We start from the raw sequence: 25,605 nt of genomic DNA, 5'->3' as shown, positions 1-25,605 counted from the left end.
CGACCAAAACATAACTGACACAGGGAACGTCAACTGTCAACATCAAAGCTCAAGTTTGAGAATTTTTGAGATTGTAGAGATGGTCATTAATATTAATGTGGCAAAGCCTGTGACTGACGAAAACAAATAGTGAGAAGAAGTAGACAATCATTAATATCAAAAGTGGATGTTTATCGTCAGATATATCATCAGAAAGATCTTAGCCTCGATCTTTAGACAATTTTTACATACTTAATTGTACATTCAATTATCGATTCCTCCTATTTAAAGTGCTAGTGGTCCTAGCTTTGAGGCATCATATTTGAGTCTTTTTCACATATTGAGGTCAATCAAATTGACGAAATTGGACGAAACGAATCCTGGCCTGAGTAATATGTGTTTAATCAGCGTGTAAGTGTGTCGGGGTCTTAAGTTGCAAAGAGAATTATTTTTTCTTACACCTTTGTCCACCTTCAGTAATTGGGTAACTTGTTCTGTGGAATATGTTTGATTACAGACATTTATATTAATTATGACTTCATGGACCACGTGGCTCTGATGGAATACATACTTTATGTACTTTTCTACGGCGTGCCATGAGATTACTTTGGTACATGACATGCAACGTTTACGGTGATAAAACCATGGAAACATTGACAAATCACAAAGACATAAATCCGCCAAGGACAGTTGTGTGCGATGTCAATGAATTGTCAATTTGTCAGTGTTGCTATTGAATGCATGGAAAGCTTTGTCGACGTTGAAGTTGGTAAGAATGTCTTTGTTAAAAAAATGATATATAATTTGTACATTTATATGGATTAAAAAAATACTTCATCATGCTAAATGTGGATTACAATGATTAACTTATTTTCTAAGTGAGCTATTTGAAATCGCACTATATTTCAAGAGCAGAAACCGTTGTCTGTTTGACCAGGGACGGCTGGTAATAATGGGCAGGGTGGGCAAATACCAGCCTGTTTTTTCAAGTTATATGCTGTATTACCAGGTCCGAAATAATCTAATTTAAATTAGATAATTTTAAAAGTTAGTACTTAAACTTGATACTTCGTATTGAAATCAATTTGTGTGTATTTTTGATAGATTGAGAATCACCATGCATCCCGTAATACATAAACCAGGATACGCTCCTGTTCTTTTTATCACCCCCCCCCACCCCCAACCACTCCACTCCGCCCACATCGTCATCTCATCGTCACGTCGTCTGACAGTGAACTAACTCCGATTTTTGCTGTCTGGCCTCTCTAGTACTAGGTCGGGCTAATTCAAATGAGCCCACCTTATAAACCAGTGTACACTAAATAGAGATTTTGGCAAACGAACCTTTTCTTATTTATTGCTTTACTTGTGCTGGTACCATTGATGTAATGACTTTGGGAATGTTCCAGTATTGAATTAAATTTATTAATTTACTAATTTTATATCAATTTAGTATTAATTTGTGTTGTTTTTATATATTTGTTTATCCATTTAAACTTTTCTTTTTTTCTCGTTTTCTTTAGTGCTTCTCAAAACTCATTTATTTAAATTGCTTTCTTATTTGTTTTTTGTTGTTGTTGTTGTTTTGGGGTTGTTTTTTTTTTGTTTTGTTTTTTTAACAAATTAATTTGTTAGTTTTTTTTTTTAATTCTTAAAGTAATTACCGCTGTATTTTTATTGCCAGACAAAATAATTTTGCAAAACAATGCAATTTTCTATTGTATTCCGTCTAATAAAACACTTTTATTCAAAAGTCACGACTAAATAAATATATAAAATACAACCACCATTTTGGTTTTCTCTCAACAATTGAATTAGTATACGAGAAATACTCTTCTGAGAAAGGAGAGAGTTGAATTCTAACTAAGTTATAGAGGAAATACGGAAGGGTGGGCAGATTCCGTACTTGCCCGTCCTGAAGCTAATACATACATAAGATAGTTCGCGATGAAGAGGCGAGCTAGTTGGTTGGGTAAGGAGTAAAGATAACACGGTCGTTATTGTTATAGTCTAACGAATGCATGAGGAGAGATTGGTAACATTATTTTGTCTTAATTGTATTGTATGAAGTATTGGCGAAAGCCTAAGATTAAATAAACTTTGTTTTTGTTTGTCTTATTTTGACTATGGAACTGATACTTGTCATAGCAGACCTGCCTACTTGAAATAGGAAAATAAAAATCGTAGTTTTCAGGGTTAATAAAATCGTAGATATTTTAACTACCCTTTAACAAAATCACCGGAATTTCGTCTCTTTTGATAGATATCAATTTTTTAAAAACGAGAAAAAATGATTGGAAACGTAATAATGATGTGATGGTGGTAGTGATAGTGGTAGCGGTGGTGGTAGTAGTAATGATGATGGTATTATTATTATTGTTATTATTATTATCATTATCATTATCATTATTATTATTATTATTATTATTATTATTATTATTATTATTATTATTATTATTATTATTATTATTATTATTATTATTATTATTATTATTATTATTATTATTATCATTATTATTATTGTTATTGTCATCATTATTGTTATTATTAATATTATTATATTATTATTATTATTATTATTATTATTATTATTATTATTATTATTATTATTATTATTATTATTATTATTATTATTATTATTATTATTATTATTATTATTATTATTATTATTATTGTACGTATTGGTGGTATTACTATTGTTGAATTTTTTGTGGTTATTAATGGTATCAGTTTATTGTTTGGTTCCATTTACCATTTTTTTCCACTTTCATGTATGTTGTCATCAAATTGTATGATTTATTGTCGAAAGTCTAAGATTGAATAAACTTTGTAATATCGTATGGTAACCATCATTGTCGACGACATCGTCGTTGTCATCATAATCATCATCATCATCATCATCATCATCATCATCATCATCATCATCATCATCATCATCATTAACAACAACAACAACAATATTAACAACAAGTACTACAATAGCAATAAAAACAATATCAACATCATCATACAATTTCCTTCATCGTCTCCACAACTATCATTCTAACCAACAGCACCACCAAAACCACTACCATAATTACATCCTCCTCCACCACCACCACCACCGCTACCACTATTCCAACCATTACCACCACCGGCACAATCATTCTAATCATCAAGACAGCAGTGAAATGCAATTTGAGCTCTGAATGAAACTCGAGTCGTATCGCTGTTGTTGCTTCTCGATTAAAACTTTAAGGTTACTACATACTACTGAAAACCAGTCATGTAACAGAAATATTAATCTCGCCGTTGATGGATTAAAGCAAATCTTTAATTTTTCGAGTGAACGAAATGGACTTGTATTGTCAAGGTGTTGTCGCATTATGTCTCGTCGCTTTATTTTTTAGTTGTATTCTCTTTCCTGATTCATTTTTGATTACGTTTGGAATAATTAAAATCTACTGGTATTGTCATTTCATTTTGAATGTGATTATTTGTGGTTGAAATATTATTTTTTAAAAGTGAAAAATAATAATTATTAAAAAAAAATAATTAAAAAATAAATAAATAAATAAATAAATTTAAAAAAAATATAAAGATAAGTAAAAAAAAAATAAAAAATAAAAAAAATAAAAATAAATAAAAATAAATAATAAAAAATATATATGTATATATATATATATAATATATATATATATATATATATATATATATATATATATATATATATATATATATATATATATATATATATATGACCGAATCATCTTTGCCCCACCACTGTAAATAGGCTAGAACCGCCACTGTGTTTGACACTTTTATGTGTCGTTGATTATTTTTGACAAATGCACTTTCCAATTTCGACAAGTAAACTTATACTTCGTATATCAACAGATTAAGATGTTTCCCAACTTGCCATTCAGACTTAAACCCGAGACTTCTAAAAATAAAATAAGTTGACCCTTAGCTAATGAGTAATCTTACCAATAGTTTACAATCGTCAAAATTGAGCAAAAGAATGTAAAGTGATGTATTTATTCATTGCTCAAGGTTGACATCTTTATTCACCGTTTCGTTTCACATAGTAGTATAGGGACACACACACACATTCGGTATTGTTTGGTCCACATTTTTTACTTCATTCCTAGGAGATCTCCTTAACGCGTGACGGGGAAAAAAATATGGCATGTTTTATCTTGTTATGCCACAAGAATGTACTTTCGCTTTTCGTTATTTTTATTTACAATTAATGCTTAGTAAGTCGGCACAAAAGGGACATTAGTTACAATACATGTGATATATTGTAGCTACACTTTATTGCGGATGTGTCCGTGTGTTAGGGCTGTGCGGGTACCCGGGTCCTACCCGAGTACCCGGGTATTGCAGAATATTTCGGGTACCCGGGTAGAATCGTCGGGTACCCGGGTATTTTTCAATTTCTCTTTAATACGTTATTTTATTGGTTTATAGAATATAATTCAATCATATTTAAGTTTTTAAAAAACTATCCGTAATCAAAATAAAATTATTGATTATACATTATGGGCTTTCTAATAGCTAGGAATAAGATCTTTTTGAATAAGAATTGCTAATGAAGGAAGTTTTTTTTTTATACCCCTTTTGCCTTTTGCCTTGATTTTCTCAATCGTTGAGTTGTTGCAAAGTCTTTATTTGTTGTTTTGATTCTTAATAGTTTGTTATATCTTTTTCTACAGTTTGTTCAAATAAAGATATGCTTAAAAAAAAAAAAAAGAAAAAAAAACAACACAAAAAAAAACAAACAAACAAAAAAACAAACAGACAAACAAAAAAAACCGCCATATCAGCCCTCCCCCCCTTTTTTTCATAGCGGGTACCCGGGTACCCGGGTAATTGGGAACCATTACCCGGATCCTACCCGGGTAATAAATTACCCGGGTAGGAACAGCCCTACCGTGTGTTGGTTTTTCCGCCTTTTCCTATTGTATAGATAGAATGCGCTTGGCCAAGGAGTTCACAACATTGCCATCCGGAAGTATAACGGACCAACACACAAACTGTGTGTAACCATGAACTTTTATAGTCTGGTTAATACAGTTTAGTGAGAACAACTCACAAACGCGGATGGCAAAAACAATAACAAAGGCCTGAGTGACGTCATCTGCATACTATCTATAGACAGAATGCGCTTGTCCAAGGAGTTCACAACATTGCCATCCGGAAGTATAACAGACCAACAGACAAACTCTGTGTAACCATGAACTTTTATAGTCTTGTTAATACAGTTTAGTGAGAACAACTCACAAACGCGGATGGCAAAAACAATAACAAAGGCCTGAGTGACGTCATCTGCATACTATCTATAGGTAGATGTGGCTGTTTCAGTAATCCTAAAATTCAGAGGATTTTTAGGTGAACAGTTATGAAATTGAAATAACAGAAAAACGAAACGAATCAACACATTGTTATTATGATATTTCTTTTGCCTCGGAAAATTACTCTTTATCTTATTGGTCCCAATTTCAGTTTGATAGCATACCTATTGATTTTTTATGTACAATTTTTACCATGTTAGAACAGTCCTCTTGCTTTTTCCCACCTATCTGTTGCTTTATAGAATGTCATGTTAAGATTTTGATTGCAAAACTGGTGTTAAGTGAAGGAAAAAGCCAATGGATGTTACGATTAAAAGCCTAAAAATATCCTTCAAAAGCATCAAGAAGTTCAAAAAGTCATCCTATGTTGTTGTTCAAAGTCAATAAGGTGCTTATGTGCACTTGGATTTAATATGTCAATGAATATCAGTTATTTATGTTTGCGCACACATGTTATGTAAGAATAAATGATTTCATATGAGAATGAGTGGGTTAGACAACATGAAAAAAAAAAAGGGGGGGAGGGGGGGGGGGGAGCGATAGGAAATAAAAATGACCAAATTAAATATATACTGATGGATAAATAGAAATTGAGTGGACGACGATATGAGAGGACAAAGAGATCAAAGACGAGGGCGAAAAAAAAAGGGAGGGCGGGGGGGGGGGGGGGGGGGGGGGGGTGGTGACTGCTGTGACAGAAAGATGTCTTTGAGGATAGAGAGGAACGGAGGGATAGTGAAGTAGGAAAGGGCAAGCTACTCTCTCACACGGGTAAAGAGGTAAATGGTTGTGTTAATTAACTAGTTAACTGCCGTATATTGGAAAAATATATATTTAAATATTTTACCAGAAAACTCGTTCTTCAAATATTGGTAGGTGAAGTCCCAGGTTTGAAAGTTTTTGCAAAGACAAGGATCATTCGAGTTTTCTGACAAGTTTTTTTTAAATACATGTTTTTCAAGAGCAGGACAGTTAACTTTCAATGGGCTTTACACTGGAAGGACATCCCAACACAGTAGTTTCCATAATGGAGACTGTGTTACAGGTTTGTTGCATCTCTTGCTAAGCTCCCCGTGTCAATTAGTCTAGATCTCTTGTGTAAAGCGAATGCACATCATTTCAATACCAAGAGTGTGTTTGTGTGTGTGTGTGTGTGTGTGTGTGTGTGTGCGGGGGGGGGGGGGGGGGGGGGGGGAGAGAAACAAACAAAAAGTAAGATTTTATATTGCGATTTTTTGCACGAAATATGATCAAATTGCTTTGCTAGGAATTAAAGTCGACAGTGCTATTCAATGTATAGACAAACCTCACTTTAAAATTAAGCATGATTCGATTGAGGCCATGCGCCAGGTTTAGAATCCTACAGATATTATAACAACACCGCGGGAACGAAAAGACATTCTTTATCCTCAAGAAGAAAACAAAACTAATCTTTTAGGCAGCCGATTAGGTCAGTCTCACTGTTTATGAGAATTTATCACAATATTTTGATGAAGGTATTGCATCGGGATGCCTGACGAACTGATGCCGTTTCTCAATCGTCTGTGTTAAAACTTTTTAGTTTTACTTAGTATTTGTGAGACTGATTGCTTCGCGTGATAGGCAACTGCTTTTATTGTCTTTGTTCAGAGAACCATATTATAGCCTTATCCTGTTTTCTATAGAGTTAAAGAGACAGTAGCAATTGCTAATTTGATAGGTTGTCACTCTGTTTCAAAGTAGCCTTCTTTCCGCACCAAGCCAGCGACGACACATTCAGTGTTTAGTTGACGGTAACAGGGGGTGACAGAGATCATCCCAAGATGAAAAGATGGACTCGAACCATGAAATAGACCACTATGATCTTGTTTCGTCTTGAAACAAAGTCAAGCAATTTTGAGCGTGTTAAGTGTGCGTATAAGTAATGATGATCTCAAAACTATGACTTTGGCGCAGTGGCGGTTCTAGCCTATTTATAGTGGTGGGGCAAAGATGATTCGGTCATATATTATATATATATATATATATATATATATATATATTATATATATATATATATATATATATATATATATATATATATATTTTATTTATTTATTTTTTTTTTTAATTTTTTTTTAAATTTTTTTTTTCACCTTAAAAAAAAAAAAAATTCAACCACAAATAATCACACTCACAATGAAATGACAATACCAGTAGATTTTAATTATTCCAAACGTAATCAAAAATGAATCACGAAAGAGAATACAACAAAAAAAAATAAAGCGACGAGACATAATGCGACAACACCTTGACAATACAAGTCCATTTCGTTCACTCGAAAAATTAAAGAGATGCTTTAATCCCTCAACGGCGATATTAATATTTCTGTTACGTTACTGGTTTCAGTAGTACATAGTAACTTTAAAGTTTTCATCGAGAAGCAACAACAGCGATATGACTCGAGTTTCATTCAGAGCTCAAATTACATCATTTCTACTGCTCTCTTGGTGGTTAGAATATTTGTGCCGGTGGTGGTAGTGGTTGGAATAGTGGTAGCGGTGGTGGTGGTGGAGGAGGAGGAGGAGGAGGAAGAAGAGGAGACGGTGAGGGAGGATGTAATTATAGTAGTGGTTTTGGTGGTGCTGTTGGTTAGAATGATAGTTGTGGAGACGATGACGGAAATTATATGATGATGTTGATATTGTTTTTATTGCTATTGTAGTACTTGTCATTAATATTGTTGTTGTTTTTGTTAATGATGATGATGATTATGATGACAACGACGATGTCGTCGACAATGATGATTACCATACGATATTACAAAGTTTATTCAATCTTAGGCTTTCGCCAATAAATCATACAATTTGATGACAACATACATGAAGGTGGAAAAAAATGGTAAATGGAACCAAACAATAAATTGATACCATAAATAACCACAAAAAATACCACAATCGTAAAACCACCAATACGTACAATAATAATAATAATAATAATAATAATAATAATAATAATATAATAATAATAATAATAATAATGATGATGATGATGATGATGAGATGATGATGATGATGATGATGATAATGACAATAATAACAATATAATAATAATAATAAATAATAATAATAATAATAATAATAATAATAATAATAATAATAATAATAATAATAATAATAATAATAATAATAATATAAAAAAATAATAATGATAATAATAATAATAACAATAATAATATTACCATCATCATTACTACCACCACCATCATTATTACGTTTCCAATCAGTTTGTCTCGTTTTTTAAAAATTTGATATCTATAATAGACGAAATTCCGGTGATTTTTTTAAAGGGTAGTTAAAATATCTACGATTATATTAACCCTGAAAACTACGATTTTTATTTTCCTATTTCAAGTAGGCAGGTCTGCTATGACAAGTATCAGTTCCATAGTCAAAAAAAAGACAAACAACAACAAAGTTTATTTAATCTTAGGCTTTCGCCAATAATTCATACAATACAATTAAGACAAAAAAATGTTACCAATCTCTCCTCATGCATTCGTTAGACTATAACAATAACGACAGTGTTGTCTTTACTCCTCACCCAACCAACCCCTAGCTTCCCGCCTCTTCATCGCGAACTATCTTATGTATGTATTAGCTTCAGGACGGGCAAGTACGGAATCTGCCCACCCTTCCTTTAAACGTATTTATTTCCTCTATAACTTAGTTAGAATTCAACTCTCTCTTTTCTCAGAAGAGTATTTCTCGTATACTAATTCAATTGTTGAGAATACCAAAATGGTGGTTGTAATTTATATATTTATTTAGTCGTGACTTTTGAATAAAAGTGTTTTGTTTTATTAGAGGGAATACAATAGAATATACATTGTTTTGCAAAAATATTTAGTCTGACAATAAAAATACAGCGGTAATTACTTTAAGAATTTGAAAAAAAAAAATAATTTGTTTAAAAAAAATAAAATTAAATAAATGAAAGCACTAAAGTAAACGAGAAAAAAAAAAAGAAATAATTTAAACTGATTTAAAAATATAAAAACAACACAAGTTAATACTAACTTGATATAATATTAGTAAATTAATAAATTTAATTCAATACTGGAACATTCCCAATGTCATTACATCAATGGTACCAGCACAAGTAAGGCAATAAATAAGAAAAAGTTCGTTTGCCAAAATCTCTATTTAGTGCTCACTGGGTTATAAGGTGGGCTCATTTGAATTAGCCCGACCTAGAACTAGAGAGGCCAGACAGCAAACTCGGAGTTCAGCGTCAGGCGACGTGACGATGAGATGACGATGTGGGCGGAGTGGAGTGGGGGGGGGGTGATAAAAAGAACAGGAGCGTATCCTGGTTTATGCATTTCGGGGTGCATGGTGATTCTATCAAAAATACACACAAATTGATTTTAGTACGAAGTATCAAGTTTAAGTACTAACTGTTAAAATGATATAATTTAAATTAGATTATTTCGGACATGGTATTACAGCATAAAACTTGAAAAAACAGGCTGGTATTTGCCCACCCTGCCCATTATTACCAGCCGTCCCTGCTTTGGCGCTTTGTAGTACTTGAGTAAAACACTTTACAAACATTTATAACTCGAACTAGGTCAAGTACATAAGTACCTTGCTATAGGTAGTGAAGGATATTGAAAGATTGCTTGTACAATGAGGACTCGAGAGGCGACGGCTACAATATGATATTTCGATGGAATAAATAATAAAATATTTTGAGAATCATGGATCCATGAAAATGTGTTCTTTAAAAGCTTTCTTAATTTGATATTTAAAAAATTCAAACTGATTTTATGAAGAGAGCGAAAACATTAGGTGGCTTTTCTAATCTCTTAGTGAAACCGTTGGTATCTGTTTCAAATCTAAGCAGGTCATTAATGGGGGAAATTATGTTTTGAAATAAACTCAGTCACGCTGCTATAGGATTTAATGATTAAATACATTTATTGTTGATGTACGTAAACCACTCTCATATATTGACAAAATACTTTTTTTTTCCTTTTGGCAAGAAATATTTTATTTCAAAAATCGATGAATTTAGATGACTCTCAACTTTTCAAAACTTCTTAAACCCAAGATATTATTTAATCAATTTTTGAAAGAAAAAACTCTAACGAAATGGAAAAAATGCTTTTAGTCAGTAAAGGTCAGAATATGAAACGAGGAACAGTTTTTAAAAAGTATTAAACTTATACGTATAGCGGTAAAATCGTGACCAAGGCCTGGTCTTTAAACTTGACATTCTCGTTTGAAATTTTTGTTTATACGACACTGCCGTCCACTAACAAAACACATTCTGTCTTTTCATTTTGGCCAGAAAATGTTCTATTTAAATCATCGAACGATTACGTTGACACCGCCCCCCCCCCCCCCAACTGACCTGCCAAAAAGCCCAGAATCTGAGACCTCCTGTAGGAAAGGTTGGGTTCGAGTCTTTTTGACGATACTGACAGATTAGGGGTCATCGTTATCGAATCGAATCTTGGAGAAATGTGTTTTATCAGATTATCGCACCACAGAGTTCGTTTTGAAGTGACTTTAACACGGTGATATAATGTCTACTGTCAACTTCAAACAAAATGCTCACAAGGCTCAAGTTGTTAAACATGATAATCTGACATTGGATTCAATTTATAAACTACAGATCTGCTTGCTTTAGACAAATGTATCATACAGATACTGTAAAGGTAGACATAGGAATGCCTCCTGTTTTGCATGTGATTAGTAGAAGTGATGCATTTAACGTATGATTAATCTTTCCTCTGATAATGACTACGACAAAGTACAAGTTTGGTATTTTACCCGACCTTGATGTCTGACTTTGAATGTTTGGTTTCTGCTACCACACCGAATCTCTCTGCTTTATTGAAACTCTACGAAGTTACTATTTCTTTTTCATCATAAATTTATGACTTAATCTAATAGGTTATCACCCCCCCCCCCCCCCGTTCAACCGAGTACAAATGTGTGAAGTAAAATGGTTTCAATCTCATTGGAAATGTAAAACCATTCTTGAGGACTGAATATATAACTTGTGTAATTGATCTTCTGGTTTTAGACTGATGCCATCTTATTTCCTAGTCTAAATAGTATATGCTTGTCGTCAATAAAGATCATTCATCGTCGCTCTTTCACGCCCCGTAATCCTAAGAATATGCCTATACATCATGCTGTAAAATAGTTATACCACCTAATGATTCAATATGTAACCTATTGTTATTTGTCCTCCGAAGAACTGGTTATATATACACTTTCAATGGTTTTGGAACCGGAAAAGTAGAAGAAGTGACGTCACGATTTTGCTGACTTATTTTTAAAAACGCCCTAATGATTTAAAGTGATGAATCGCGATGCTTAAATATATCTTTTTCTTTAATAAGAAGAAGCTGAGGGATCTGAGTCAAATATATTCCTTAGTATTCATTCATACACAACTGCATGTGAGCGGACATTCTCTCATCTTTAATGTTACGGAACACAACATATTTTACCCTATTTTATTATCTAGGGATTAACTGTACTATGACATCAGTTGATAATTGCTGTTTTGGTTTTGGGGTGTCACGGGTTATACATTTTAAGTGTGAAAAGTAAATAGATGTGCAGATAGTGTTAAAAGTAGAAATGATAACGGCGTTTGAAAAATTGGGCAGCAAAGTTATGAATTACGAAATCTTAAATTTTAAATACGATTAATTTACTTATATATATGCAAGTCCACATTATATCAACACTGTATTGCTTAATTTTTTTTCAGTTATTTGAACTTTGCAGGACATAGATGGCCTTTAGTTCTGACAAAGTCCAGTGCGTTCTCCTAAATTGTATAATGCTCTCAACATGCTTTTTTTTACAGAGGGGGGGAGGGGGGTGTCTGAACAATCCAACAATCTGTCCGTTAATACAACCATTACAACAATGAGTCAGTAGAAATAATATACAAAGGGAACATTATGAATCCCACAATTATTTGTTGTCACATACACCGATCTGAGTGTGTTTGTTCCGTCGTCTATCTTGATCTATGACATACGTGTCATTTCCTCGTTCTTTCTTCCTTTCATCTCCTTTTGACCTCATATTGACTTCTGACGACCTACCATCCTTATTGATGCTATGAAAAACTCACAAAATCCGCCAGACGTACCAACACACAAAACTATGTGTAGCAGTAAACGTTTATAGTCTGATTAATACAATTTAGTGAGCTCGCCTCATAATTTGATGGTTAAAAATAATGACAAAGAGCTGAGTGACTTCAATTTTGTTCCATCTATTTGTACTATAAACGCATTAGTTCCTGCTTTTGCTTACAATGATTAGTTTTGAAAGCAGTATACGGTGTCTCATCTTGTCACAAATATCAAGCGATGTTAAGCATGGTCGGTATACGGATAGATATGACAGTGAGTATGGGACATTCTGGTCCTTGGGTAGGGCAATGAACACACATTACCCATCTCATCGTGAATGAATACATGGCTAAAGATAGTGACGGATATTGTAATATTGATTGTACAAAAAAGACGCCTAACAGGCGACTGGCACTGTATGAAATGTAAATATTGATCCATACGGCATTCTGGGGGAATAAAAACTTTGTCAAGCTAATTGAACTGGCTTGATCTGTCGAAATGTAATACGCAATATAAATTTCCATATCTATTAATATTTATTGATTATAAAAACATTTTTCATTGATGGGATTCGAACTTGTGACCAAACTGTTTGAAGTGGTGGATGGCATTGATTGCAGAGCATCCCTCTGGCTACCAGGTCAAGTTGCCGTCACAGTTCGGTCCTGAATTCACTACAATAAGTGTTTATCCTCTATTGTCTTCTAACGTTATTACATGCTATTATAAATATTTTCTTTGTTCAAGAGATTACATTGATTTTCCTAACTGTGACTCATCGTCTCAAAACGGTGTGATCCTCTGTGTGGCTATGTGGTCTTGTGTTATGACACTTCGCTTTCGGATCAAAAGGTACTGAGTTCGAGCCTCGCTCGGCGCATAGTTGAGTCCTTGGAAACGGCTTTTTACTCACCGAACACAGGTGTAAAATGAGTACATGGCCGTTAACAGCGTTTTCTCTGTCGGGAAAACAATTGTAATATCGCCTAACAGGCATCATGTCTCGTTCTACATGTTACGTGTGACATCAGAGTTCTGATCCACCCAAAATTAACTAATACATGGTGCTCAAAGTTCGTATGTAGACTTCGGAGTTTTGATCCGCCGATCGCGAAAATCAAGACTTCAGAGGTTTGATTCACCGACCATCGAAATAATAAACGCTTTTAATTACCGATTTTATCATGGAAAAGATCCGGATAGCTTTGTATCGGTACTCTTGCATGATATTAAACTCATAATGTCACATAAAGACATCATCCATCTGGTTTTCTGAAATAATTTTCATTTTGGCCTTTGCTTCAAATTTTGATCATTTAAAATGACCCTCAACATTTCCAAACGGATAAAATCTGACGCTTTTTGAAGTCATCTTTGAAGCGTCGGGTTTGATGCTGTTTAACCTGTTCAGGATTATTTAAATCGATGAATATTTGAAATCTTTTTTTTTTTTTTGGCCAAAGTGAAGAAAATTATTCTGAGTAAGGCAGTGTATCTCATATTATCTTTTTTCTTCCGTCCCGCTATTGATTGAAGCTATCTATCCATAATGTTGTGACAGTGTAATATTAATGCACGGCAATGACTGATGGGAGGGTTGGTAAGGTACAAAACCAGGGCTGCTAGATAGCCAGAGTTTTTCGTGGCCAATTTCGACTTCAAACAATGGCCAAATAGTTCCTCAAGTGGCCAAGCACCACTAAAACTCTGACCCCTTGAAATCTCACGGGTTTTGATAAACAAAAATTGATTGAACTGAAAGAAATTGTTTTTTTTTTTTTTTAATTCTAATTTTGAAAATGTAATGATAATGGAAACTTGATCCGGCCAATTTGGCCATGCACGTCGACATCTGACAGCCCTGTAAACACTAAATGTCACCTGTCTTTATTGTATTCCTTTATTCCTGCTCTGTCTACCTTTTCATGTTGTCTTCCGTAGATATATAGGTGACCAATCATCTCAAACGGTATTATGTCTGGGTGATAAAGGTGATAAAACTGAATTTATAGTAAAAAGGATATACAAGTTGGGTTATGTTTATATCAATTCATTAATTTCATACATTGCAAAACCCTAAACTTTCGATAATTTCTGATCATTAATTAAAGTCTATTGTTACTTTTTAACATTCGCTTTATCCGAACATAATATATATTGAAGTATTCTGAAAAAAACCCAAAAAACCAACACATTTTTAAGACTTCGGCCAGAAAAAAAAAACTGTTTTTCCAAATATCGGTCGATTAGATGACCATCATCTTGTCGAAACTGCTCAAACCCGGGACTTAATTGACCTCGGATGGTTTAACCAGCTCGTGCGTGAGCCTTTTTTCTCATGATTTTCGACTGTAGGCTATGGTTCCAAACCTCTTGTTGATCGTCTGGTATCAGAGTTGTAATCTGCTAGAGACAAATGATCTTGGCTGAGTAAAATTGTAAATGTAATGTCTTCATATCGAATGCATTTATAATAAAGAGTAATAACACATCGGACCCAGTCTGCAGCTCAACCTTATGCAATGATGGACCGGTAATTAATGTAAACAAATTTTAACGGGCAGGTGGATAGCAACAACAAAAATAAAAAGGAATAATGTCAAAATGCAATAACTAACAATAAAGATCTATTATTATTATTATTATTATTATTATTATTATTATTATTATTATTATTTATTATTATTATTATTATTATTATTATTTTATTCATTTCACATGCGCTTGTGTCCCTTTTAAAAACATTGAATGAACTTGTTGAAAATAGAATCAATACCTTTTTTCTTGACCTTTTCTTTGATGGCAGGGATTTTTTTTTTTTTCGCGGACCCGGCACCGGCACGGGGACGGCATGAGAACCGCTGCATCTCATGCATTATCTTCATCATTTCAATACATCGTTTCTATCCATCCATCTATCCAGCCTCCCAAACCAGATCCGGCCCTCACAGTTCCTATCCTCCCCCTCCTCATCCTCCAGCCACAAAGATGTGGCCAAGTGTTATGGCCTGGCAAGGAAGACACGGACTCAAAGTCTTAAAGTTCCAGTGCTGTACAATAGCGTGTCTGGGCAGACAGCTGCAGTTCCGGATTATCTGTCTTCGTTGGATGACAAGACCATTGATATGATGGAAGCGTGAGTGTAGTAGTAGTAGTAGTAGTAGTAGTAGTAGTAGTAGTAATAGTAGTAGTAGTAGTAGTAGTAGTAGTAGAAGTAGTAGTAGTAGTAGTAGTAGTAGTAGTAGTAGTAGTAGTAGTAGTAGTAGTAGTAGTAGTAGTAGTAGTAGTAGTAGTAGAGATAAAAGAAGAAGAAGAAAGAAGAAGAAGAGAGTAGTAGTAGTAGTAGTAGTAGTAGTAGTAGTAGTAGTAGTAGTAGTATTAGTAGTAGTAGTAGTAGTAGTAGTAGTTTTTGGTATTAGAAATAGTAATATTGCTGTTGTTTTTGTTACATTTGTACTCGATGCTATCATCGTCGTCGTTGCTGATGCTGTTGCTCGGTGTAACTGTGTTGATGGTGGAATGGTGCTTGTATTGGTGGTGGGTTGATGATTGTGGGATGGTGATTATAGTGGTAATGGCGGGATGGTAAAAATGAGAAAATTCCTAAACCTGAGACTTCAGCGATGTCTAGTATTCACGAAGTCGAAGAATTCTCAAGTTTTAAGAATATTTAGTATGTCGAAGATTAAAGTGATTCATATGTACTTCAAGTGAAGAATTTCTAGCAAAAATAAAACAAAGGATGAATGGCAATCCACGATAATTCAATGCGCTTGATTTATTGAACTAGCATGTCACTGATAGAATAATTTTTCAAAACATAAATCAGGATGACAATCCTGTAAAAGTATTGGAAAAGATTAATATAGCAATGACAATAATCCTGACAAAACTTTTCTCCCGTCTCTAAGTTTACGTGTTGTAATACTAGTGTAAATGTTCAGTTGGTGGCTGACGAACGGATTTAACCCCGAGAGAGTTAAGTTGTCTTAGGGGGGGGGGGGGGGGGGGGGGGGTTGTAACTCTTATAATATTCATTTTTTGCACAATACTTTTACACTCCATAGCTTTTAGCTGCTTAGTATTGAAAATGACATCCTTGCCATTTGTTTTTCCAATTGCCACAGAGAGGGCTGGGAAGTACGAATGAAAACCATCATGATGCCAGAGACATTCTACCAGAGGGTGCCCGTCTGTTGTCCATGGGATACTGCCTGCTATCATAGTCAGTTGATATTTTGTTCTATTTCTTGGTTTTACACTTTACAGTCTTTTCATTTTATCGTGTCGTTGTATCTTCCTCGTAAAAAAAACAACACAAAAACAAAAACAACAAACAAACCCTAACAAACATGGATTTGACTAAGGATTCATTTAGTGATTGATTTATTATTTTTTGATTGATTTGATTATTAAGTGATTACTGATTGATTGATTGCATAATGAAGTTGTCATTTGATTCTTAAAGTTACTTGTTGATTGATTGGTTGAAATAATTATCGCTGTACATATATGCTGATATACTTCATAGTTTGTTGTTTTTAATGATTAATTGATTAGCACAGTAATTGATTAATATATTTATATATCTTTTTTTTGTCGAATTGATTAATTTAGGTATTGATTGATTGATTGCTTGATGGATTGATTGCTGGATTGATTGGTTGATTGATGACACGAATGAATCATTGGTTGCTTAATGGAGTGAATAATCAACTGTTGAAATGGTTGGCTGATTGAAAGATTGTTTGATTGGGATTACATTTTTTAAAATTCTGTCCCTTCCAGACCAACAGCGAGGTTTACAGATGGCTATGGCACAGTCTGCTTCCAGAACAAGTCCTTGTATGAATGGAGGTGTTCTCGTGCCTCGCGGAGGAATTCAGGTACGATAACGTATAAAATCAATTCGATTATACTATATATTTTGTGTAAAGACACCCTCTGTTTCTGAAAAAAAAATCCTTTATACAAAGTTGATTGTAAAGCGGTATGTAAATAATAAAAGGACTAAATTAATAAATAATGATAATAGCCCATAGGTTTTATCCCGAAAAAACCTAGATCAAGACTGATCCAGGAGTCATTCAAAAAGTCAGCTATATTAGCTAAGTATCATTTTCAAGAAAGAAAAAGATGTGTAGTCTCGAGTCCGTCTTAAATGTGCGAAATATATTTGGCGTGGTGACATTTTCATATAGTCTTTTTTCTGTATGATACCCCAGGTTTGCATCTGCCCATCTGAATACCAAGGTGTCTGGTGTCAAAATCCAACCATGATGACGTCATCATTCCCATCAGGCCCCGTCATTCCTTACGGGAGAGGAGTCCCTTCAACAGCTGATGTCCTCAGACAGGCTGTCAAACAAGCACAAATGTGGAAAGAAAAGGTTGGTCAGGTGGATAAATCGTTTGAAAGAATGACCAGTTAACTGCCGTATTCTCGTTAACTAGTATTCAAAGAATTCACCAGGAAGCTCGTCCTTCAAATATCGATCGATTTAAAAGATTCTCATCTTAGCAAAAACTCTCAAACCCGAGACCTTCAAATGTCCCAGGATTGAGAGTTTCTTTTTTGCCAAGAAAGGTTGTTTGCCGCACAATGACTAAACGCATTGTTTCATTTTCGTACTTGATATTGCTGCTTCTTCTTTTCAATAGATATGCAGTCAACCACTGTCCTCGCATCTAACCAAAAAGGAGTCTTTCAGAACCACAAGGGAAATGTGTAGCCGTAATCTACACCAGTTTCTTTAGCGTTAAACCAACATAACCAATGCACAGAGTGCTAATTTATTTTGCAAATAAATGCACTTTTTATATCATATCATGTTTTTCTACGTTATCTTACACTTCCGATGTATGTCTTAGAGTGAGTTCTCATATTGTAGCCGCCCACATGGTTCTGTTGTATTGTTTCTTGTTAAGTGCAAGTCGACCTGCGTCCGTATATTACAGCCGTGAGCTCTCTACTACCTCAGAATTCACTTTACGAACTACCAAGCGACAACCGCCAACAAGAAAGTGAAAAGTTAGTTGTCGATTATTGTTTTTAAGGTAATAAATAATCCTATGCTTGTACTGAAGTATGTATCTCACCGTTGACTTTCTTTAGGTGGTCGTTGCTATTTATTTTTATGGGAAGCATCTAACTGTGAATTTACAAAGTCAGCATTAATTAACGTATTCCTTCCATTGGCGTCGCGGTATTTCCCTCGATCTCATCTCATTCAGGTTTACCATACATTACTTCCCTTTCCAGATTTTCGTGTCTTTTCATATGGTAAAATAGATGCGCGTCTTACCATTAATTCGTTATTCGAGTCCTTCTATGGATTTGTAAATTTGAGTCCTTGGAAAAGGCTCATTTGTAAAATAAGTATTTGACAGGTAAACGCGTTGTCTCTGTCCATTAACAAAATGTAATAACACCTCAGATGTCATGTCTCGCCCTTCATCTTAAACGTTTCTTTAAGCTTGGGACCCTTTTAAAGCGCTTTGAGTAGATCCAGTGGATTTTGCGCTATGTAAATTTTCACATTTTAATTTTGAGTTTCAACTATATTAAGTCAATATAGTTTAAGAGATGTCTAATTAGTCACTTAAAATACGATTATACAATTGGTATTTTTCAGATGATGTCTAATAATCAGTCCCCTGTTGCATTTGTTGGCCGTCCCATGACCAAAGGACCTCTGCTGTCTCCCAACGACCATTTGATCACTTCCATGAACAAACACTGGGGTAAAGAAAGTTTTATATTTCTTTAAAGTATGAAAAAAATGCAATGCCTTTACCGTGTGTCTTTTTTGTTTTGTTTTGTTTATTGTCTTTTTACTTGTTGTACTGTCTATTTTGAGCAAGTGCAGAAAACACTGTGTATTGGCTCTTTACCATTTCTAAAACACAGATCGAACCTAGTGTTAATCCTCTAAGCTGTATTAAAGTGTCAACTGTATTTCTCTTTTTATTAGCGACATCGCAATTCTCCCATTCGTTAATTATATATATCAAAATCTAATGTATTTTACTTAGATTATTAGACTGATTCCAATCTAAATATCTTATATTTACAATCATTTTTATTCTTTCTGATCCAATAGCGCAACAAACGCCATCAGACAAGGCCTTGAGAATGAAGATGGCGATGCTTTTGAACTTGTATCTCAAGCAACAAGGTAAAGTGACGACATTATAATGTTTCTAAAGTAAATTGCTGCTAAAATCTGTAGATTGGAAGAGTATTGAAAGAAAAGAGAATATAGAGTAATTTCTATAATGTTCATTTCAATCATGCGTGTATGTACTGTATGTACCGTAACCACAGTAACTTCAATCTTTCTGGATTTCATGTTTCGTATAAATATTTTATTCACTCTATTTTCTGAAAACAGATTTAGTAATTTTGTACCCAAAACGAGTTCGAAATCGCTGTTATGCATTTTCTCTTTAATGCTGATGAATTCATATTTGTTAACTATTTGAGAGTTTCTGTGTATTTAAAATACAATATATATATATATATATATATATATATATATATATATATATATATATATATATATATATTGGTGGAGATATCTAGTCCTTTTCGTGCAAGCAACTCATATAACACGGTGATACGAGTTGGCAAGACGGATCATCATTGACTGATATAATTATATGAACCGTCATGGCTTTATATATTTAACATACTTAAATGTTAAATATTAAATATAAACCTTTCTTTACCCCAGTGTCTGTCCATGTCCAAATTTCCTATGGATGAATAAAGTATTATTATTATTATTATTATTATTATTATTATTATTATTATTATTATTATTATTATTATTATTATTATTATTATTATTATTATTATTATTATTATTATTATATTATTATTATTATTATTATTATTATTATTATTATTATTATTATTATTATTATTATTATTATTATTATTATTATTATTATTATATCTTCGTTTCATATGATATAATGTGGAATTTGGCATTAATGATCAATATGTCTAAAATTTCTGTCGAACATAGTTTTGAGAAAAAAGGGAGGGAATAAGGGCGAACAGAATTAATCAATGCGTCTTTGATCTTTATCTTGCTGCCGTTATTTTTTTTTCACCACTCTAGTGGATCGAAGTTCATCTAAAAAGTGCAACTTGTATTTCAGAGCTATAAGGGGGAGATAATCCGATTTCTGTAGTGTTGAATGACTTGTAACTCCATGGATGGTATGTTATTCTGTTGCAAAGTACTATCGGGTAAATCTGATATATCAATATACCCAATTACTGGACAGTAGAATCTTTGGAAAGGACATAGGTTCAGAAAAAAAAAATCTTTTCACCTTCTTGGTGTTCCAATAGTTGGTAGAGCACTCGCTTTAAAAACAAAGTGAACGAAATCGATCTCAGATGAAGTCGATTTTTTTTTGTTTACCCCTACCCAACTTGCACGTGATTGGGAAGCCGGGTCTGTTAGATCTGATGAAAAGTACTTTGCAAAAGACTAGCATCAAATCCAATTGCTATTGTCCGTTTCACGCTATAGAAACTGGAAAAAACTTCGGTTCCGTGAGCCTAATGGCTCTGGCTGTTTCTTTTCTTTTTTTTTTTTACTTAACTTCTTACTACTTTTTAGGGGTTCCATTAGCTCCAAATGGTAGAAGCCTGACAGAAAGTGGTTGGCATCGGTCCTGGACGCAACAAAAATGATTCTCTGATCCTAGCCTCAGGCTTTGTGTCGGTATTGTGGTATGAAATTTGACTCCTGAACTGTCGTAGGTCCAATGTTTCGAGTCCCGATCTGGGCTGCAAAAGGTTGAATTCTTGGAGAGGGCTCTTTACTGACATCCTCTTACACTAACAAAAATTTAAAAAAGAAACGCCCTTTCGCATCGGCACCATAAGAGCCCGTTACTAGGCCTTCCATGAAGGAATATAGATAATCCATCAAACAGGATGTCTGATGTCAACAGGAATCACCCATGTTGGGGGTTAATAATCTTGCTCAAGGAAAAAAACAACCCGAAAGTGCCTGAAGCAGGGCTCGAACCTTCCGAATCACAGTGCAATGCCTTAACCACTCGGCCACTTTGCCCCCCTCTTATAATAAACAGGCGTTAATTGACCTCATGACAGTGACAGCGATGTCTCGGTTGAAAAGAAAATTAAGAGTGCGTCACAGGTATCATGTCTAGTCCTTCATTTTTATTGTTGCTGTTAGCTTGAGATCCATTGTAAAGCGATTTCAGCACAATTAGTGGACGTTGTGCCGAACAAATAAAAGCTCACATTTTAAAGACTACTTTTAAAGACTGTCATTATCATGTCATATTATATCAAATCAGTAACAGGGCTTTAAAATGGACCAAAGGTTCCTTAAATACCCTGAAAATAGTATAGAACGGTAGAAAAATTTAATTGAATTATGTTTTCCACGCTAATTTGTTTATTGTTGTGCTGATAAAGGGTTTGTACCCGAAACGTCCATTGTCTGTATTGTTCCCATCCGAATCCTCTCCATTTTCATCTTTCGTTAGTACTTAAAATATTAGTAACAATATATTGGACATTATCATTGAGATATTCCTGTTAAACCACGACGTCAAGATTTGTTTTCTTTACACATTATATCCAAATAGGAGGTCGTATACCACCAATGATGATGGCACCTATATTTAAAACAAAAGACATCAGGACTAATCCATACAGGTTAGTGTAGATTTATATCATTGTTTTATGACGAGCATTAATTACTTCGACACATTTCATTTATTAATTAGAAAATACTCATCGTCATCATCATCATCATCATCATCATCATCATCATCATCATCATCATCATCATCATCATCATCATCATCATCATATATCATTTACTCCAACATCAACAAAAGCCAACATGTTTTCCATTCAAATTGAACTATATCACCAACACCATAACTTGTAACATTCCATGATCCGATAATGTATAACTACAGTCTTTATTCCAATCGCAGTTCTTCCAAGCCCTTGGTCAACCCCCAAATGATGTCAATGATCAACCATCTACAAGGACGTGGGATGCCAGCACCTGTTAGTCCGTATGGTAGGGGATTGTTTTGTCACTCATTCAATCAATCGATAAATCACTTTATCAATCAATGACAATACAAAAATAATAATGATGATGATGATGATGATAATGATAATAATGATGATGATGATAATGATAATAGTAACACTAATAATTAGTGCGGAGCGGTCCCAAGCATGTTTAGGACCGCCGGTTCTACGGTCCCTGGGAAATGAGAACTGCAAGGACCGGTTCCAAGAACCGGTTCTTTTTCGACATTGCCATTCACAAGGCTCGTGGGACTTGGGACCCTAAAAGAACCGGTTCTTTTTCAACATTGGCCAATCACAAGGCTTTGTTGGGACCGTGCCTGCAGCAGATGGTTGTAGAACCGCTAAGTGAAAGTGAGAGCGGAGAAGGCTTATTACCTCAAAACATGAAAATAGCGCTATAACACTATCCATTAAGCATGTGTGTGTGTGTGTGTGTGTGTGCGCGTGTGTGTGCGTGTCTGCGAAGATTGATATAGCGGGTCAGGTCAATGCTAGTGTTAGGGAAAAGGGATTGTTAATATTTTGTGTCTGTGGCATGCTTGACCAAAAGTACGGGAAGAGTTTGTTTTGATTTATCTTGTTTTTTGGTTGTTTTTTTTTCGTCTCTTTTCCTTTTTTCTATTTTTGTGCGGCTATGTGGTCTTGTGTTATGACACTAGCTTTCGGATCGGAATGTCCTGGGTTCGAGCCTCGCTCTGCGCCTAGTTGAGTTCTTGAAAGACTCTTTACTCACATCCTATCACCGTAATCAGGTGCAAAATGAGTACCTTGTCGTCAACAGTATTGTCTCTGTCGGAAAAAAAAAGTGTAACATCGCCTAACAGGCGTCATGTCTCGTTCTACATGCTACGTGTTGCTATTAGTCAGAGACCCATTGTAAAGCGCTTTAAGCACATAGAGTGGATATTGCGCTATATAAAAGCTCAATTTATTTTTTGATTTTAATTTTTAAAAAATTATTTCTACCTTTGGATAGGACGCTAGTCTATCCAAAGTACTTTTCGCCTGATCTAATAAACCCAGCTACCCATTCACTGCTGAGTAGACAGGGAGTTCAGAGAAAAAAAAAGCTCGACTGCACCCAGGATCGATCTCTGGCCTTTGCGTATAAAGATTGCTCTATCAACTGAGCTATCGGGGCCCCCAAATATTCTATTGGCCTTTTTAAAAATACAGACGGAAGGAAGATATAATATGTGAAACTCATATTATTTGATTAGTTAAAACACAAAACGAAATTTTAATATTATTGTATTATTCTAAATGACAACAATGCGATAGAAAGGAGTGGTGACAAGAGATAGACAAAAGAAGACAAAAAATCGGACTTACTAGGTTCGAAACACACGAACACACACACACACACAACACCCACACACACATGTTTAGTAGTCACATTCATTTCAAACAATAACCCATTAGAGAAGAGGGGTCATGCCTTCATCATAGATCATTGTCATTGCGATCATTGTGGTGTAGTAAATTTTGAAATTTACCCGTATAATGGAATCGTCCAAGGCGTGCGCCTCCTGTTCCCCCCATCTCACACACGAAAGGACGGTTTGCGGAGTGGAGGGAGATGGTCGTCTGTGTCGTTTAGTGTACAGCAAAGGGGGTGGGTGCGATTAATTAAGTGGGATGGGTGGTGATTTGTGGAAGATAGGCAAAAGATCAGAGGCAAAGAATCGCTGGTGCAGTAGTATGGCGCGAAAATCGCTGGGACCGTTGAAAGGTTATAAGAAGTAAGGACCGCCAACGGTTCTCCACTTTGGGATGGTCCCCGGTTCTCAGCTAAAGGACCGTGGGACCGGTCCCAAAAACCGGTCCTCAGCGCGGCACTACTAATAATAATAGTCCCTTTTGTTAAGGCTCCAAAGTGCTTTACAAAATTAGATAAAACATTATAAAAATTTTAAGAGCTGCATCCCATCTTGACTAAAAGTTTGGCACATAAACATAAATACATATACACACATGAAAACACACCGCTCTCTCTCTCTCTCTCTCTCTTTCTCTCTCCCTCTCTCTCTCTCTCTCTCTCTCTCTCTCTATCTATCTATCTATCTATCTATCTCTCTCTTTCTATCTCTCTGTAATTATCTATCTATCTATTTATTATCTATCTACTTATTTTACTCTGTCTTTGAGTTACACACACAAACACACACGTGCGCGCGCCCGCACACACATACACATGCTCACAACACGCATAAAACACATTTTTTATTATTGATAAATAATGCTGAAATTAAACCCACACTGGATAATCTATGATTCATCAAATTAAGACTAATAAATTTATTTCAAACATGCGTCGAGTCACTTAGAGATCCTAATGACAATGCCAAGGAGGGTATGTTCCATAAGGATGGTCCTATTTCGGAGATACCCCGATCACCATGAGTTTAAGATTGGTTTTGGGCAGAGCATGATTATTTGAGATTTGAGCTGCCGAATTGGGGTGTGTGCGACAATATGTTCTTTTAAGTACAAGAAGGTGGTCTGGTATTTAAAGAGTTGAAGCAAAGAGAGACAATCATCTCATCATTTCTTGGACCGAAAGCCAATGAAGGCATCGAAGTATGATTCTTTGGATGCTGATTCTGACAGTTATAGGCACCATTAATGCTTACAATAATGCACGCTTCCTCTTTTCTGTTTTTTTTAAAACAGGGTCGGGGGATAAACATTTTCACTGCCAATGTTAGATTTTTTCCCCAACGAGCACATCGCTACTGCAAATCTAAAAATAATAAAACTATGTCTTACAGATTGATATACGACTAACTTGCAAACTCTTTCGAAATAAGGGGTAATTTTATCACGCGTTGACTCAAATGATTAATCATAAAATCTGCTAGGGCATAATGATGGGTCATCTTTGACGTTGGGAATCGCCCTGAGGGCAGATTATTTTGCGCGCATCTACAGACTTTATTACCTGAACGATTTTGATCATTGATGGCTCAAACGATACATGTAAATTTCCACTATACAGAAGTATAATGGTTAAATTGATGAAAACCTTTTCTTAATAGCCTTTACTTCCC

General features: G+C 34.6%; 1 protein-coding gene across 7 annotated transcripts in view; it reads left to right on the top strand.

The window, feature by feature from the left end:
- The window catches only part of LOC144968285 (uncharacterized), a 58,436-nt gene that overhangs the window by 18,121 nt on the left and 14,710 nt on the right, over positions 1-25,605 (top strand). For all 7 annotated transcript variants that reach the window (XM_078906492.1, XM_078906490.1, XM_078906487.1 and 4 more), the window contains exons 3-10: positions 15,371-15,583; positions 16,575-16,672; positions 17,236-17,333; positions 17,673-17,837; positions 19,083-19,191; positions 19,551-19,625; positions 22,090-22,159; positions 22,447-22,535. In XM_078906492.1, the coding sequence (XP_078762618.1) occupies positions 15,371-15,583; positions 16,575-16,672; positions 17,236-17,333; positions 17,673-17,837; positions 19,083-19,191; positions 19,551-19,625; positions 22,090-22,159; positions 22,447-22,535 (917 nt within the window). The remainder of the gene's footprint in view (positions 1-15,370; positions 15,584-16,574; positions 16,673-17,235; positions 17,334-17,672; positions 17,838-19,082; positions 19,192-19,550; positions 19,626-22,089; positions 22,160-22,446; positions 22,536-25,605) is intronic.

This window comes from Berghia stephanieae, chromosome 3, assembly GCF_034508935.2.
Source record: "Berghia stephanieae isolate SIO BIC M18660-M18661 chromosome 3, UCSD_Bste_1.3, whole genome shotgun sequence".
In the NCBI taxonomy this organism is placed as follows: Eukaryota; Metazoa; Mollusca; class Gastropoda; order Nudibranchia; family Aeolidiidae; genus Berghia; species Berghia stephanieae.
The sequence above is the reverse complement of the archived record's forward strand: the minus strand, read 5'-3'. Positions and strand labels throughout refer to the sequence as shown.